Genomic DNA, 13902 nt, shown 5'->3' with positions numbered 1-13902 from the left:
AATTCTCCCTCTTTTATCTCTTGTAAATCTCACTTGATAGCCTTCTTTATCTGTCAAAAATTGATTGACCGAACTCCCAGTCTAAATGTGATGATACCTTAGGAATATATATATATTCAAGCAAATAAAATAAACACGCTATTTAAAAATTAGAAATAAACACGTTTTCTATTTTAATTCAAATGCTACAAGATGTACATCTATCAATGTACATGTTACACAATGTTGGTAGAACACCTTTGGTTTTGGTTAAAACATCATTCGAAAGCGTATTTTACAGTTATTTGTTATAGAGAACAAGAAAACATCCATGGTACTGGTAATTAAAAATCATTACAGTTATTTGCTGGAGAGTCACTGGATTTCGTAAACATTTACAGAAAATTTGTTACGTAATTTTTAGTGTTGGAATCGGCATCAACTTTGTTTTTTGTACCACAAAGGAATACAATTGTATTTCAGGATTTTTTTTTTCTTTTTATGTGACATTAAGTATGACTGATTTTGATTTTCCGGATAATAACCTGCAACAATAATATTATCATGACGCTTGCGTTTCAGCTGTTTGCAAAGAGCGTCCGATCGATTGAAATGTCCTTTCTATCAAAGAAGATATACCGTAGAATTGAACAACCTTTGTTTTTTAGACCACTAAATCACTGGCATCGGATTTTCAAACTCAAACATTTTTTTTTAAAAATAAAAAAAATCTTATATAATATACTATACATTATATATTAGTATATATAATTAGTATATTATACAGCACAAAGTGCATATTTGAAAAAAAAAATATTTTTCAATTTTTTTTACATATTCGGTATTATAATTTTTAGTAAGGAATTATAAGATCTTTTTTGATTTTTTAAAAAAATGTTTGAGTTTGAAAATCCGGTGCCAGTGCACTAAATGCATGTCCTATACATTCTAATTGACCAATTCGCAGTCTAGCATTTTTCATTTACGAAGGGTTAGCCAAATAAATATTATCCGCTCTCTTACTTTACCATGTTCCGTACGACCCTAACAAAACTTGGTTACATGTTTTTGAGCAATTCATTTTTGGCATCATATCTTGGGCTCATTCTTTTACCAGCCTAGCGGCTAAATAAAGATTGAGTTGTGGCCATTTGTCAAAATTTGACCAAATTGGAGTTGTCCGTTCTTAACCGTTTTATATATTGATATAACTTGTATTTCTTTTTGCAATGCTGCAATACATACCGCTCACTCCATACTAGTTATTCTTACATTTCCAGTAGTATACCTTTCGTAACGACCTATGACCCAACTGCAAACACTTTTCTTTAGACAATATAGCACCAGTACCGTATCACAAGCATGGCATTTTATGCACCAGTCAATTGTAACCAGCCACTTCCGGGTAAAATACTTGCCATGCGGGGACGAATTGCTTGTAAAATCCCCCCCCCCCCCAGAAACCCTAGGTAAGGCCCATTCTCCGCTATTTTTGGCGCGAAGACAAAACCACCGCATTCACCCGGCACTGCGGGGCCACCTGTAAGGTAAAAACACGGCCCATTTCCCCGGTTATCCCCGGTATACCCCGGCCCGGACTTTGGGGGCCGTGGTAACAATCGATTTTTGACATTACTTTAGAAATATTCCAACTAAGGGGCTTAAGTTCATAAATTGCAGAAAAATGCTTTCAATAGTTTCCCGTGACGTTGCATGATAAAATATGAAGTTAAGTAAGTTTTATTAAACTGTACACTTTAATTGATAAAGAAACCTTAAATTATAATAGCCCTGCTTATCATTTTAAATCATTTTAAATACCAACTCAATCATAACAACTCGGCCATCTCCGCGATAGATACAGGCCGAGGTGTTCCGATTGATACCAACTTCCGCCCAAAAAGATGAAAGTTACACGGTACTATTACAATATCCTACATGTTTGTAAACCTCCTACGCAGTAATCTCCCTTGGCGACAGCAAAAATGCCGAGTTTTGAAAAATTAACATTGAGCTTTATTGTTTGTTTTAAAAATGTCATTCGAAGGAATGAACCCCAGGTACTTCCCTCTTGATGTATAGTATTTTTATCCTCGTTCTATATACTCGTGTGATTGAAATATGTTACAAAAACTTATACAATATATAAACCAAGAAATTTACATAACATGCCGGTAAAAATAAAAGGTGAATGTCATGCTATTGAAATCTATGTATTAGTATATTGACTCTATTTCTTCCGGAAAAACGTATGTTTATTTTTGGTATAATTTAGTTTTAACCGGAGGATTATCTTGGAAAAAAAACAGAATATCTATAATTCCGGGCTTAAACTATTGTAACAATATTATTAACCATTATGTCCATCGAGCATATGTACACCCAACATAAAAAAAATATTATCATTGAAATAATAACCATTTTTGGTTATATGCATGCACGTTTTTCTTCTAATTTCAATGCGCCGACTTGATGCTATGCATCAACTTTTTTCTTGTCTTTATTTGACGCAATGCAAAAGATAAAAGTATGTACCTTAGATTGTATAGTTGGTATTCAATGGATAATTAATTAGTCATGACCGTCTCCGTGGCCTAGTGGATAAGCGTCCGCCTACGGAGCGGGAGGTCGTGGGTTCGATCCCTGGCCGCGTCATACCAAAAGACGTTAAAAGTTGATACAAGTAGCTCCCTTGCCTGGCGCTTGGCATTTAAATGGTAGTGCTTGGAAAAGTGGTGTACTCAGTACTGGGTTAACCCAGGAAAGTTGTACCCCGTGTATCGGTGCTTTACACCGAGCACGTAAAAGAACCAAGGGGTCTCTTCGAAAAAGAGCTAGGGTCTCGCACCCGGACTTCCTTGTATCCCACCACTGTCTCTTCATCGTGCTGTCCCTTCAGCAAAAACAAAGGACCCCGTTGGAAATAAGTGCTTGCACTTTCACGGGTTATCCTTGATCGCAAGGTCTAAAGAAATACATACATACATGACACTACACACATTTCAAGTTTAATAATAATTAAGTAGGTACATTACATGTAATACTAGATAGTTACGTAAAATACAATGATGAGAGAGAAGTCCGTATTTATATTTTGTGGTATAATTATACTTGTTTAGAATACTCTTAATGATACACTCTTACTCCCAAATAAGATTTACCACAATTCATACAATTGTTTAAATGTGCTAAAAATGATGAATAAATGTCGAAAAAATGGTTCTTATGAAGTATACCAGGTTAAATTTGGAAGAAAGGTGAAGAAAACACGGTATTTCTACCTTAAGATACGATAGTAGATCACTGTAATTTTTTTAACACTCACCAATCATTTAATATTTTCCATTTTCAGCTTTAAAAACACGGTTACAATCTCGTTATCAGTAATTAATATCTTCCATATATGCATTATTTAGTAAGTAGCTAAAGGTTTATCACTCAAAACGTATGTTTGTAATGCATGTGTATGTATTGATTTTGAATAAGAGTGTCACTTAAATAATGACGGTCCTAACTCCTAAAACCTATTTATTACATGATCTGTGCTGACAGATTGTATTTATTCTACAAAAAGACTCATCTGAAAAGACAAGTTTGCCAGGTATTTTGTAAAATAATGTGATGAAGATGAAATAACCCTTCTTTTTATGGCTGCGTCTGGTAGCAATTATAAATATAATATGTAAGAAACAAAAAGCGGTTACCTTTAGTTAGCTAACAAATAAATGATAAATGGCAAGTAATTTACAGCAAATATCAAAATATAGTTCATTGCTTTACATAGTTCCATTAACTCTGGTGTAATTCAATAAATATTGCCAGATTCAGATTTATAACAGAAACACGTGAAAACGATATGGAAAACGATGATGATCGTTGATTGTATAATCATGTGAACCTAACAACTCATGCCCTTGCTAACAATCGATTTGAAAGTGTCTAGTGTATGTTTACAGCGCTTTATTTAATCGTCATTTATTTTGAGGCCCCGCACAGAGCTAGAAGCAACTTCTTGTAGTCTCCACTCGTGTCGCCCTTGATGAAGGAGCGGAGCGACTTGCCGTACAGCCGCTGGAACGCATGTTTGATCTGAACCATATCCACCTGATAACAATACTGTTATTGTCAATGGTAGGTGAAATCAGTGTACTGTTATTGTCAATGGTAGGGGAAATCAGTGTACTGTTATAACCAATGGTTAGTGAAATCCGTGTACTGTTTTTTTTTCCGATGGAGGGTTTGGTCAATGTTTTGTAACAGCCGATGCAGGGTAATTTGTTAGCAGACCACTATATATATATCGAACAGTTCATTGCCAATTGTAACCGCAATATTGTACATTATATCGTGAAATCAATGACACCATTCTGTATTACATGAGATACGACATTTTACTTTTACTGCCGATGATAAATAGTGAATATATAAGTGATTTAATCAGATGTACCTCCGATCTGGTGACGACTACTCTGATGAGAGTCGAGTCCTTGGTACCGACCCCTTTCATTGACTTGTACAGCAGCTCAGCGAAATACGCAGGTGGGTTCTTGGCGATTCTCACTGATATAAGTAGGTAACATTTATGTTCAGGAATGGAACAATGAGGCTAGAATCGTTAATGTTGTTTCATCATAAGTAATATCTGGGTTTGACTTAAAAAATAGTTTTAACGTCAGAAAAAATACTTGTGACAAGTTCAGTCTGTGTTCTGTTACTTCTTAATGTTATTCACTTAGTAATAGTTTTAAGACATAAATATTTGATAAATGAAGGCTATTCAAGTCCTTGTAAATTCTACTTTAATGTGTGTCACCTATGGCTAGATAGCCTTCCATTAAATCTCCACTGGTCTCTGCGCGGATGACATCTTCAATTTCCTTGCCATAACTTATGTGGTATGCATCAAAATCGGCCTTAAGTTGACGGTGGCTCCGTAGACAAAATATTCGGTTGAAGGTGGTCCCATCTGTGTCCAATTTGTTGGTAACAGCCTTCAGAGAGAAATCCAAAGCATTCACACAAGCTGTGACTCAATATTTGATCCAGTTAAAAAGAGGTTTACTTTCAAAACCAGATGACATTTGTACATGGACATTTGGATTTAACTGAAAATATACCGTATATTACAGTATTCGTCACTGTACAAAAAAAACACAGAACAAAACAGTATTTTTTTGTTGTTGTTAATTTGAACATATTCAGGTCAACGTTGTTTTATTACACAACCATACAAATATTATTGTGACCCGGGAATATTATGATGGTCGATGTATCTTCGAATCTTGGCTGTGTAAAACGTGAGAGGTTCAAAATATGAATCACATATGATAAATAAATTAAAAAATATGTCAAAATATATCACATTAAAATGCTAAGCGCCGAATTACCTCATTTAGATCATGAGCGTCCTGTGCTGCAATGGCAGGATCCACAGTCCCAGACTCATCCCTTCCGGCGGCCAGCTGTGTGACGAGTAGGCGCTTAAAGATACCGCTTGTGTCGCCAACGATGTCGTTTTCTAGGTCACTCTGGTACACTGGAAAAAAGTAGATAAGAATAATCAGTAGGACGGCAGCAACATCGTATATTGTACAATAGGGTATTGTACATATAAACTCATTGAATAATACAATGTCACCAATTTGAAATACATAAAGTAAATATGTATAAAACAGGAGCAACATATCAAATTATGTTGACTAAATATACAATATAAAATGGTGACCGCATTGCATGATAGAACGGCAAAATGGCAACAATGTAGTCTAAATATACTATTAATGATTTTTTATGTTCAATCTTAAGTCAACAATGATTATGAGGCTTAAATAAAAACTGAAACGGCAACTTAAGTGTCATGTAACATGAATGCTCAGTACAATGCCAATAATGTTCACGAATATTGCATATACAGTCAATGACAACACTTTTCAAGAAGCCTATATGTAAAGCATTATGACAACAGTGTTCAAGAATCCTAAATGTATTTACTATGGCTACAATGTCCATAAAACTAAAATTCTCAGTACAATGACAACAATGTCCATTAAGTCTAAACGTACAGTGCAGTGGTTACAATGTGCATGCAATCTAAATGTACAGTACAGTAACAGTAATGATCATGAAGCCAAAATTAACAGTGCAATGACCACAATATGACTGCAGCCAAAATTTACAGTACAGGGCAACACTATACAGGAAGCCAAAATGCACAATGCAATTGCATCAGTGTTTTTGAAACCAAAGTGGACAGAATAATGTCACAGTGTAGCTGCGAAGTGTTACTGTATATTGCAATGACAAAATGTTCATCTCGACAATATGCACAGTATAATAGACTCATGTAGCCTTCGTGTAAATATACAGTACCATATCGACTAAATGTACAGTATACAGGAAAAACTGCATACAAAATACACAGTATAATAGACTTATGTAGACTTCGTGTAAATATACAGTACCATATAGACTAAATGTAGAGTATATAGAAAAAACTGCAAACAAAATACACAGTATAATAGACTCATGTAGACTTCGTGTAAATATGCAGTACCATATAGACTAAATGTACAGTATACAGGAAAAACTGCATATAAAATACACAGTATAATAGACTCATGTAGCCTTCGTGTAAATATACAGTACCATATAGACTAAATGTACAGTATACAGGAAAAACTGCATATAAAATACACAGTATAATAGACTCATGAAGTCTTCGTGTAAATATACAGTACCATATAGACTAAATGTACAGTATACAGGAAAAACTGCATATAAAATACACAGTATAATAGACTCATGTAGTCTTCGTGTAAATATACAGTACCATATAGACTAAATGTACAGTATACAGGAAAAACTGCATATAAAATACACAGTATAATAGACTTATGTAGACTTCGTGTAAATATACAGTACCATATCGACTAAATGTACAGTATACAGGAAAAACTGCGTATAAAATACACAGTATAATAGACTCATGTAGTCTTCGTGTAAATATACAGTACCATATCGACTAAATGTACAGTATACAGGAAAAACTGCATATAAAATACACAGCATAATAGACTCATGTAGCCTTCGTGTAAAATATACAGTACCATATAGACTAAATGTACAGTATACAGGAAAAACTGCATATAAAATACACAGCATAATATACTCATGTAGCCTTCGTGTAAATATACAGTACCATATAGACTAAATGTACAGTATACAGGAAAAACTGCATATAAAATACACAGCATAATAGACTCATGTAGCCTTCGTGTAAAATATACAGTACCATATAGACTAAATGTACAGTATACAGGAAAAACTGCATATAAAATACACAGCATAATATACTCATGTAGCCTTCGTGTAAATATACAGTACCATATAGAATAAATGTACAGTATACAGGAAACACTGCATATAAAATACACAGTATAATAGACTTATGTAGACTTCGTGTAAATATACAGTACCATATAGACTAAATGTACAGTATACAGGAAAAACTGCGTATAAAATACACAGTATAATAGACTCATGTAGTCTTCGTGTAAATATACAGTACCATATCGACTAAATGTACAGTGTACAGGAAAAACTGCATATAAAATACACAGTATAATAGACTCATGTAGCCTTCGTGTAAATACACAGTACCATATAGACTAAATGTACAGTATACAGGAAAAACTGCATATAAAATACACAGTATAATAGACTCATGTAGCCTTCGTGTAAATACACAGTACCATATAGACTAAATGTACAGTGTACAGGAAAAACTGCATATAAAATACACAGTATAATAGACTCATGTAGCCTTCGTGTAAATATACAGTACCATATAGACTAAATGTACAGTGTACAGGAAAAACTGCATATAAAATACACAGTATAATAGACTCATGTAGCCTTCGTGTAAATATACAGTACCATATAGACTAAATGTACAGTGTACAGGAAAAACTGCATATAAAATACACAGTATAATATACTCATGTAGCCTTCGTGTAAATATACAGTACCATATCGACTAAATGTACAGTGTACAGGAAAAACTGCATATAAAATACACAGCATAATAGACTCATGTAGCCTTCATGTAAATATACAGTACCATATAGACTAAATGTACAGTATACAGGAAAAACTGCATATAAAATACACAGTATAATAGACTCATGTAGCCTTCGTGTAAATATACAGTACTATATCGACTAAATGTACAGTATACAGGAAAAACTGCATATAAAATACACAGTATAATAGACTTATGTAGACTTCGTGTAAATATACAGTACCATATCGACTAAATGTACAGTATACAGGAAAAACTGCATATAAAATGCACAGTATAATAGACTCATGTAGTCTTCGTGTAAATACACAGTACCATATCGACTAAATGTACAGTGTACAGGAAAAACTGCATATAAAATACACAGCATAATAGACTCATGTAGCCTTTGTGTAAATATACAGTACCATATAGACTAAATGTACAGTATACAGGAAAAACTGCATATAAAATACACAGTATAATAGACTTATGTAGACTTCGTGTAAATATACAGTACCATATAGACTAAATGTACAGTGTACAGGAAAAACTGCATATAAAATACACAGTATAATAGACTCATGTAGCCTTCGTGTAAATATACAGTACCATATCGACTAAATGTACAGTATACAGGAAAAACTGCATATAAAATGCACAGTATAATAGACTCATGTAGCCTTCGTGTAAATACACAGTACCATATCGACTAAATGTACAGTGTACAGGAAAAACTGCATATAAAATACACAGTATAATAGACTCATGTAGCCTTCGTGTAAATATACAGTACCATATCGACTAAATGTACAGTATACAGGAAAAACTGCATATAAAATACACAGTATAATAGACTCATGTAGCCTTCGTGTAAATATACAGTACCATATCGACTAAATGTACAGTATACAGGAAAAACTGCATATAAAATGCACAGCATAATAGACTCATATAACCTATATGTAAATACACAGTACCATATAGACTAAATGAAAAACTGCATATAAAATGCACAGCATAATAGACTCATATAGCCTATATGTAAATACACAGTACCATATAGACTAAATGAAAAACTGCATATAAAATGCACAGCATAATAGACTCATATAACCTATATGTAAATACACAGTACCATATAGACTAAATGAAAAACTGCATATAAAATGCACAGCATAATATACTCATATAGCCTATATGTAAATACACAGTACCATATAGACTAAATGAAAAACTGCATATAAAATGCACAGCATAATAGACTCATATAACCTATATGTAAATACACAGTACCATATAGACTAAATGAAAAACTGCATATAAAATGCACAGCATAATATACTCATATAGCCTATATGTAAATACACAGTACCATATAGACTAAATGAAAAACTGCATATAAAATGCACAGCATAATAGACTCATATAACCTATATGTAAATACCCAGTACCATATAGACTAAATGAAAAACTGCATATAAAATGCACAGCATAATATACTCATATAGCCTATATGTAAATACACGGTGCCCTATAGACTTATTGTTCAGTATAAAGGCAAAACTGCATATATATGAAATGCACATTGCAACTACAGTTTAAAAAAAGTCTGAAAGTACATGTGACATTACAACGGCAAAAGTGTAGTCTGAACGTACATGTACATTACAACGGCAAAAGTGTAGTCTGAACGTACATGTACATTACAACGGCAAAAGTGTAGTCTGAAAGTACAGGAAAATGGCACAATTACAATGGAAACAATGAAGCCTCAATGTAGATAATTATAACAACAGTGTGTATTAAAATGACATATAAAAAAGAAACGTACAGAACAATGATAGCCATGTAAACGAGATGTATAAGCAGTACGGCAACCAGGTAATCTACATAGATATGACAGCACAATTTTATACATGCAATCCACACATGAAGGAAATAAGTTGTCTTTAAATGGAAATTGCATATTAGTTGTCTAAATGAACCATATCTTCAATATAATTAATTTTTATTGACAACACAAAGACTAGTATGACATCTAAATGTAAAGTATCCTAATAAACAAAACACATGAATATAATACTAGTAGTAAAGATGCTTTAAAGCTTACTTTGGTCCGAAGGTCAAGTGTTGGGGTAAAGCATTGACTTACATATTTTGTAGGCCTTTTTTATGGCCAGTATCTGAGCGTTGGACCTGGAGCACAGAATCTCTATTAGGGCATCCTCATCTGTTCCCAGACCCTGTAAGCATACTTATTTGTTTATCTTTCTGTTTTCTTTAAACCACGATTAGCATTTTTATTTATGCGAATACGGTTCAGATTTCATTTGACTTTAATAATTGTTTTAAAACAACATACGGGTACTTGTTGTATCTTTGCCCGTGGGCAAGATAAGAATTTCTAGCATGGTCAAAATTTTGGATCTACTCATCTGAGGTGGGAGAAATGTTTGTCTTCGGCACATAAAAACAATGCAAGCTGGCACATTTTGAACAACGTTACCGCCAATAAAGAAACAATGATCGAATAAGCTCTCGGGAATTGTATTACGCCGAAATATGTTTTATTCTAAAAACTAATTAAATGTTATGTGCCGAAGACGAAAAAACAACTAATATCATGGTAACGCACTTACACCATCACGATCGATAACAATTTGCCTTTGTTCATTGGCAATTAATATCTTGTTCAATAGTCACTATCAAAGTCTAGGATAAATAGAACCTTTATGGCAGCTTTAAGCTCTTTGGCGTCGTAATTGACTGGCAGCTCCAGCAGAGCCAGCACGAGATCCAAGAACCGGCCCGAAAGTTCTGATTTCAAGTCAGCACGCAGATCCTATAAGGGGAAAAGTGGCAATTTATTAACAAAGCGGAAACCAGTATGTGTATACCACGTGATAAATTACGTCATAAATGTTTCATCGGAAGGCAACATTTAGTTCGAATAATGACTTAAAACAAAGACAACTTTCTTCTTTTTTTCACCATTTTAAATGAAAAAAGGGGCAGTAAATGTCTCTCATAGAGCCTCGCCTTTGTTTTATTACCGGAGTTTGAATAGGTGATTAGTTTCATCAAACACTTGGACAAACGTGTTTCCCAAACTTATGTTTTGACAGTGCTCCATCAGGCGGTGGTTTTATGAATATGTTTGTTGAAGTGTTTTAAGAAACTTAAGGCTCAATCAAACTAAAAGACCAAATGTGGGGCTCTGTAAGCGGCGTAGACTGCGCTTTGTTTTATTTAAAATGGTGAATAAATTATAGTTATTTTTGTTTAAAGTCTTCATTTGAAGCAAAATATTGCCTTCCGCCGTAGCGTTTATGACGTTAACGACTTAGTAAACAAAACGATTATACGTCTTGTGACATCAACGCATGCGCAGTTACTCAGTCAAATGCACTACTTTCATTGCCCAGTAGATCAATAAAATTTTCAATGATCAAGTAATCTTTGTTTTGGAGAAAATTGACTTTTTGTACAAGAGTATCGCTAGATGAATTTCTAGTGGCCTTTTCTTTGAAACAATACCCTTCCAAGCATGCTATTGAAGGTGGCCAAGATCTCCTGCCTCTGTTGGTTGTTGTGGGTAGACATCACATCGACTATTTCTGCCTCGTTCGTCCCTGCAAGATATTCACCTCTGAATATATAGATCTTCTGTCATGTTAAGGTAGGGTTTTTGTTGAAGCATAGTTCCCATAATTATTATGACTACAATTTAGACGATTGGTATTTTAGTGGCAGACTGGGGTCGAACCCCTAGACCACGGATCCACCGCAAGGCTAATTAACTGGTTGGCTTTATATTGCGTAATAGCAAGAGTATTGCAAGCAAACGCTCGGTTGTCCGTATTTTCAGCCGTTCAAAGGGCACCATCTCTCTTCTGTATGATGATGGAAAACATATTTGTTTGTTCATATTTAAATGGTACTTATTAATTTTAAAATTAAGTTAATGGTCGTTTTTTAAAACGTGACTTTGACTTAAGAGGTACACACCTTGGTCATGTGCTTGGCACTCCACCTTATCATGGTGAACCTTCTTGGCAAGTATTATTTGAACTCCTTAAAAATATTTCAATGTACAAAACACAGATATAAAAGACTTAATGATATAGATGTTTTAATATCTGTCAGTCAGATCCACTGATAATCGTTTGACACGGTACGATTTGTCATACTCAGCTTATATTTACTATGTATTTCTTACCAAGCCCTTTCATGGCCGTTCGGAGAGCCACCGCCGCCTGCTCGGGCGAAAAGCGGCTTTTAGGGACAATAGTTCCCTGCAAAAGAATGTGAGGAAGTTAAACATGGTACAATGACTACCACCATATACTTATTAGTATGTTTGTATTATATCTTATATATTCTCTGTACATACTATATTAAATCCGTTGCATTTAAATTTTAAATTTTAAAACCTATGGAACGGTATTGAGGCAAAAATTACATCTTGCTTTCTGACTTGTACATCTTGCCTTGTTACTTTTACATCTTGCGTTATTGCATCCTTAACTCGTTATGTTGGCAACTGGTATGCTAGCTTCGTGAAAGTTCCTTCATGTATCTTGGTTGGTGTAAAGTGACATTCAACGTTATGTTTTTCCGAATTTCTTGTCAGTCAGTTATCAATTTATTCATTAATGTTAGTTAAATGTTCTTATTTTAGCTATCTTACCCTAGCTAGCTTTATAGCTTACTTCATGACTAACTTTCTTCAATTGTTTTGTTTTTCAATACTCAACAAGTATACTCAACATGAATAACCTTCCGAACTTGCGCCCTCTGGTGTCAAAAGAATGGGCTGTTTTACATTCAGAACGCAAGATGTATTTTTCGCTTCAATACCCATATAAACCAGCACGTAATAATATCATTTTATTACAAAAAATACATTCAAGAATAACATACCTCTTTATGAACTGAAGCCATGTTGATTGAACTTAAAATGAAGTTATTCCACCGTGAATGTGTAACATAAAAACTTATTATTATCACGATTCTTTTCCTATATATAATTTAGATTGCATTCATATCGATACTATTTACAACTAATGAATTATCACTTTACAATGGTCTTTATATTGCCCTTTCACTTATGAAACATGTAATGGCCAATTTCCTTAAACTGATCACTTCAAAAGATAACAATCTGTGTATATAGATAGTTAATAACTTGGTTAATTCCAGAAAGATTTTCCATTATGATCAATTTATGTGTTTGCTGATAATTTTGGAGATTGGACTTCAAATCTAAGTCTACATCATCAACGTACAAAGTCTTTGAGCGCTATAATTTCCTCGTGTATTGTTGTGAAAATGACAGTAGGTCCCCAATGTCTAACCTTGAACGCGTTATTCATAAAAAATAACACAGTTACCATGCAAAATAAAATAAGATAACATTTGTTTTACCTACTATTATATAGTACAAAATGTATGAATTAAAAACCTGAACTAAATTTGGGGAAGACATTTCAGCGGTTATAATCTATATCTAATTAATATTGAAGAGAGTTTCTGGAATATTTTGTAGGTTATCCCACCCCCAGGGAAATATTTCTACTAAATTATGTTTGTCATATACATATAAAGTACATAAAGAGTTCCTTCACAGATCAGATTCACTTATTAATTTTCGACATTTGTATAATTTTCAAAAGAAAGAAGGAAAGGGTATCAAATTATTTATTTTTTTATATAATCATTGACTGCATACCTTGCCATATCATTATGTTATTATGTTAAAGCATAAAATATCAAATATAAGTACCAAACTATGCATAATTGGAGTTATTTTGAATGAAGTTAGCAACGTTAAATGTCGCACCAACGCTAAATTCGACTTG

General features: G+C 33.7%; 1 protein-coding gene across 1 annotated transcript in view; it reads right to left on the bottom strand.

Moving 5' to 3' along the window:
* Nucleotides 1–2975: 2975 nt before the first annotated feature.
* The window catches only part of LOC128215256 (annexin A6-like), a 32450-nt gene continuing 21523 nt past the window's right edge, over nucleotides 2976–13902 (bottom strand). The window contains exons 11-19 of the mRNA XM_052921964.1: nucleotides 12965–13061; nucleotides 12261–12336; nucleotides 11579–11673; nucleotides 10770–10883; nucleotides 10194–10284; nucleotides 5367–5515; nucleotides 4793–4970; nucleotides 4427–4539; nucleotides 2976–4083 (exon numbers count right to left, since the gene is read on the bottom strand). Coding sequence (XP_052777924.1) covers nucleotides 3955–4083; nucleotides 4427–4539; nucleotides 4793–4970; nucleotides 5367–5515; nucleotides 10194–10284; nucleotides 10770–10883; nucleotides 11579–11673; nucleotides 12261–12336; nucleotides 12965–13061 — 1042 coding nt within the window. The 3' untranslated portion in view covers nucleotides 2976–3954. The remainder of the gene's footprint in view (nucleotides 4084–4426; nucleotides 4540–4792; nucleotides 4971–5366; nucleotides 5516–10193; nucleotides 10285–10769; nucleotides 10884–11578; nucleotides 11674–12260; nucleotides 12337–12964; nucleotides 13062–13902) is intronic.

This window comes from Mya arenaria, chromosome 13 (genome assembly GCF_026914265.1).
Source record: "Mya arenaria isolate MELC-2E11 chromosome 13, ASM2691426v1".
In the NCBI taxonomy this organism is placed as follows: domain Eukaryota; kingdom Metazoa; phylum Mollusca; class Bivalvia; order Myida; family Myidae; genus Mya; species Mya arenaria.
The sequence above is the reverse complement of the archived record's forward strand: the minus strand, read 5'-3'. Positions and strand labels throughout refer to the sequence as shown.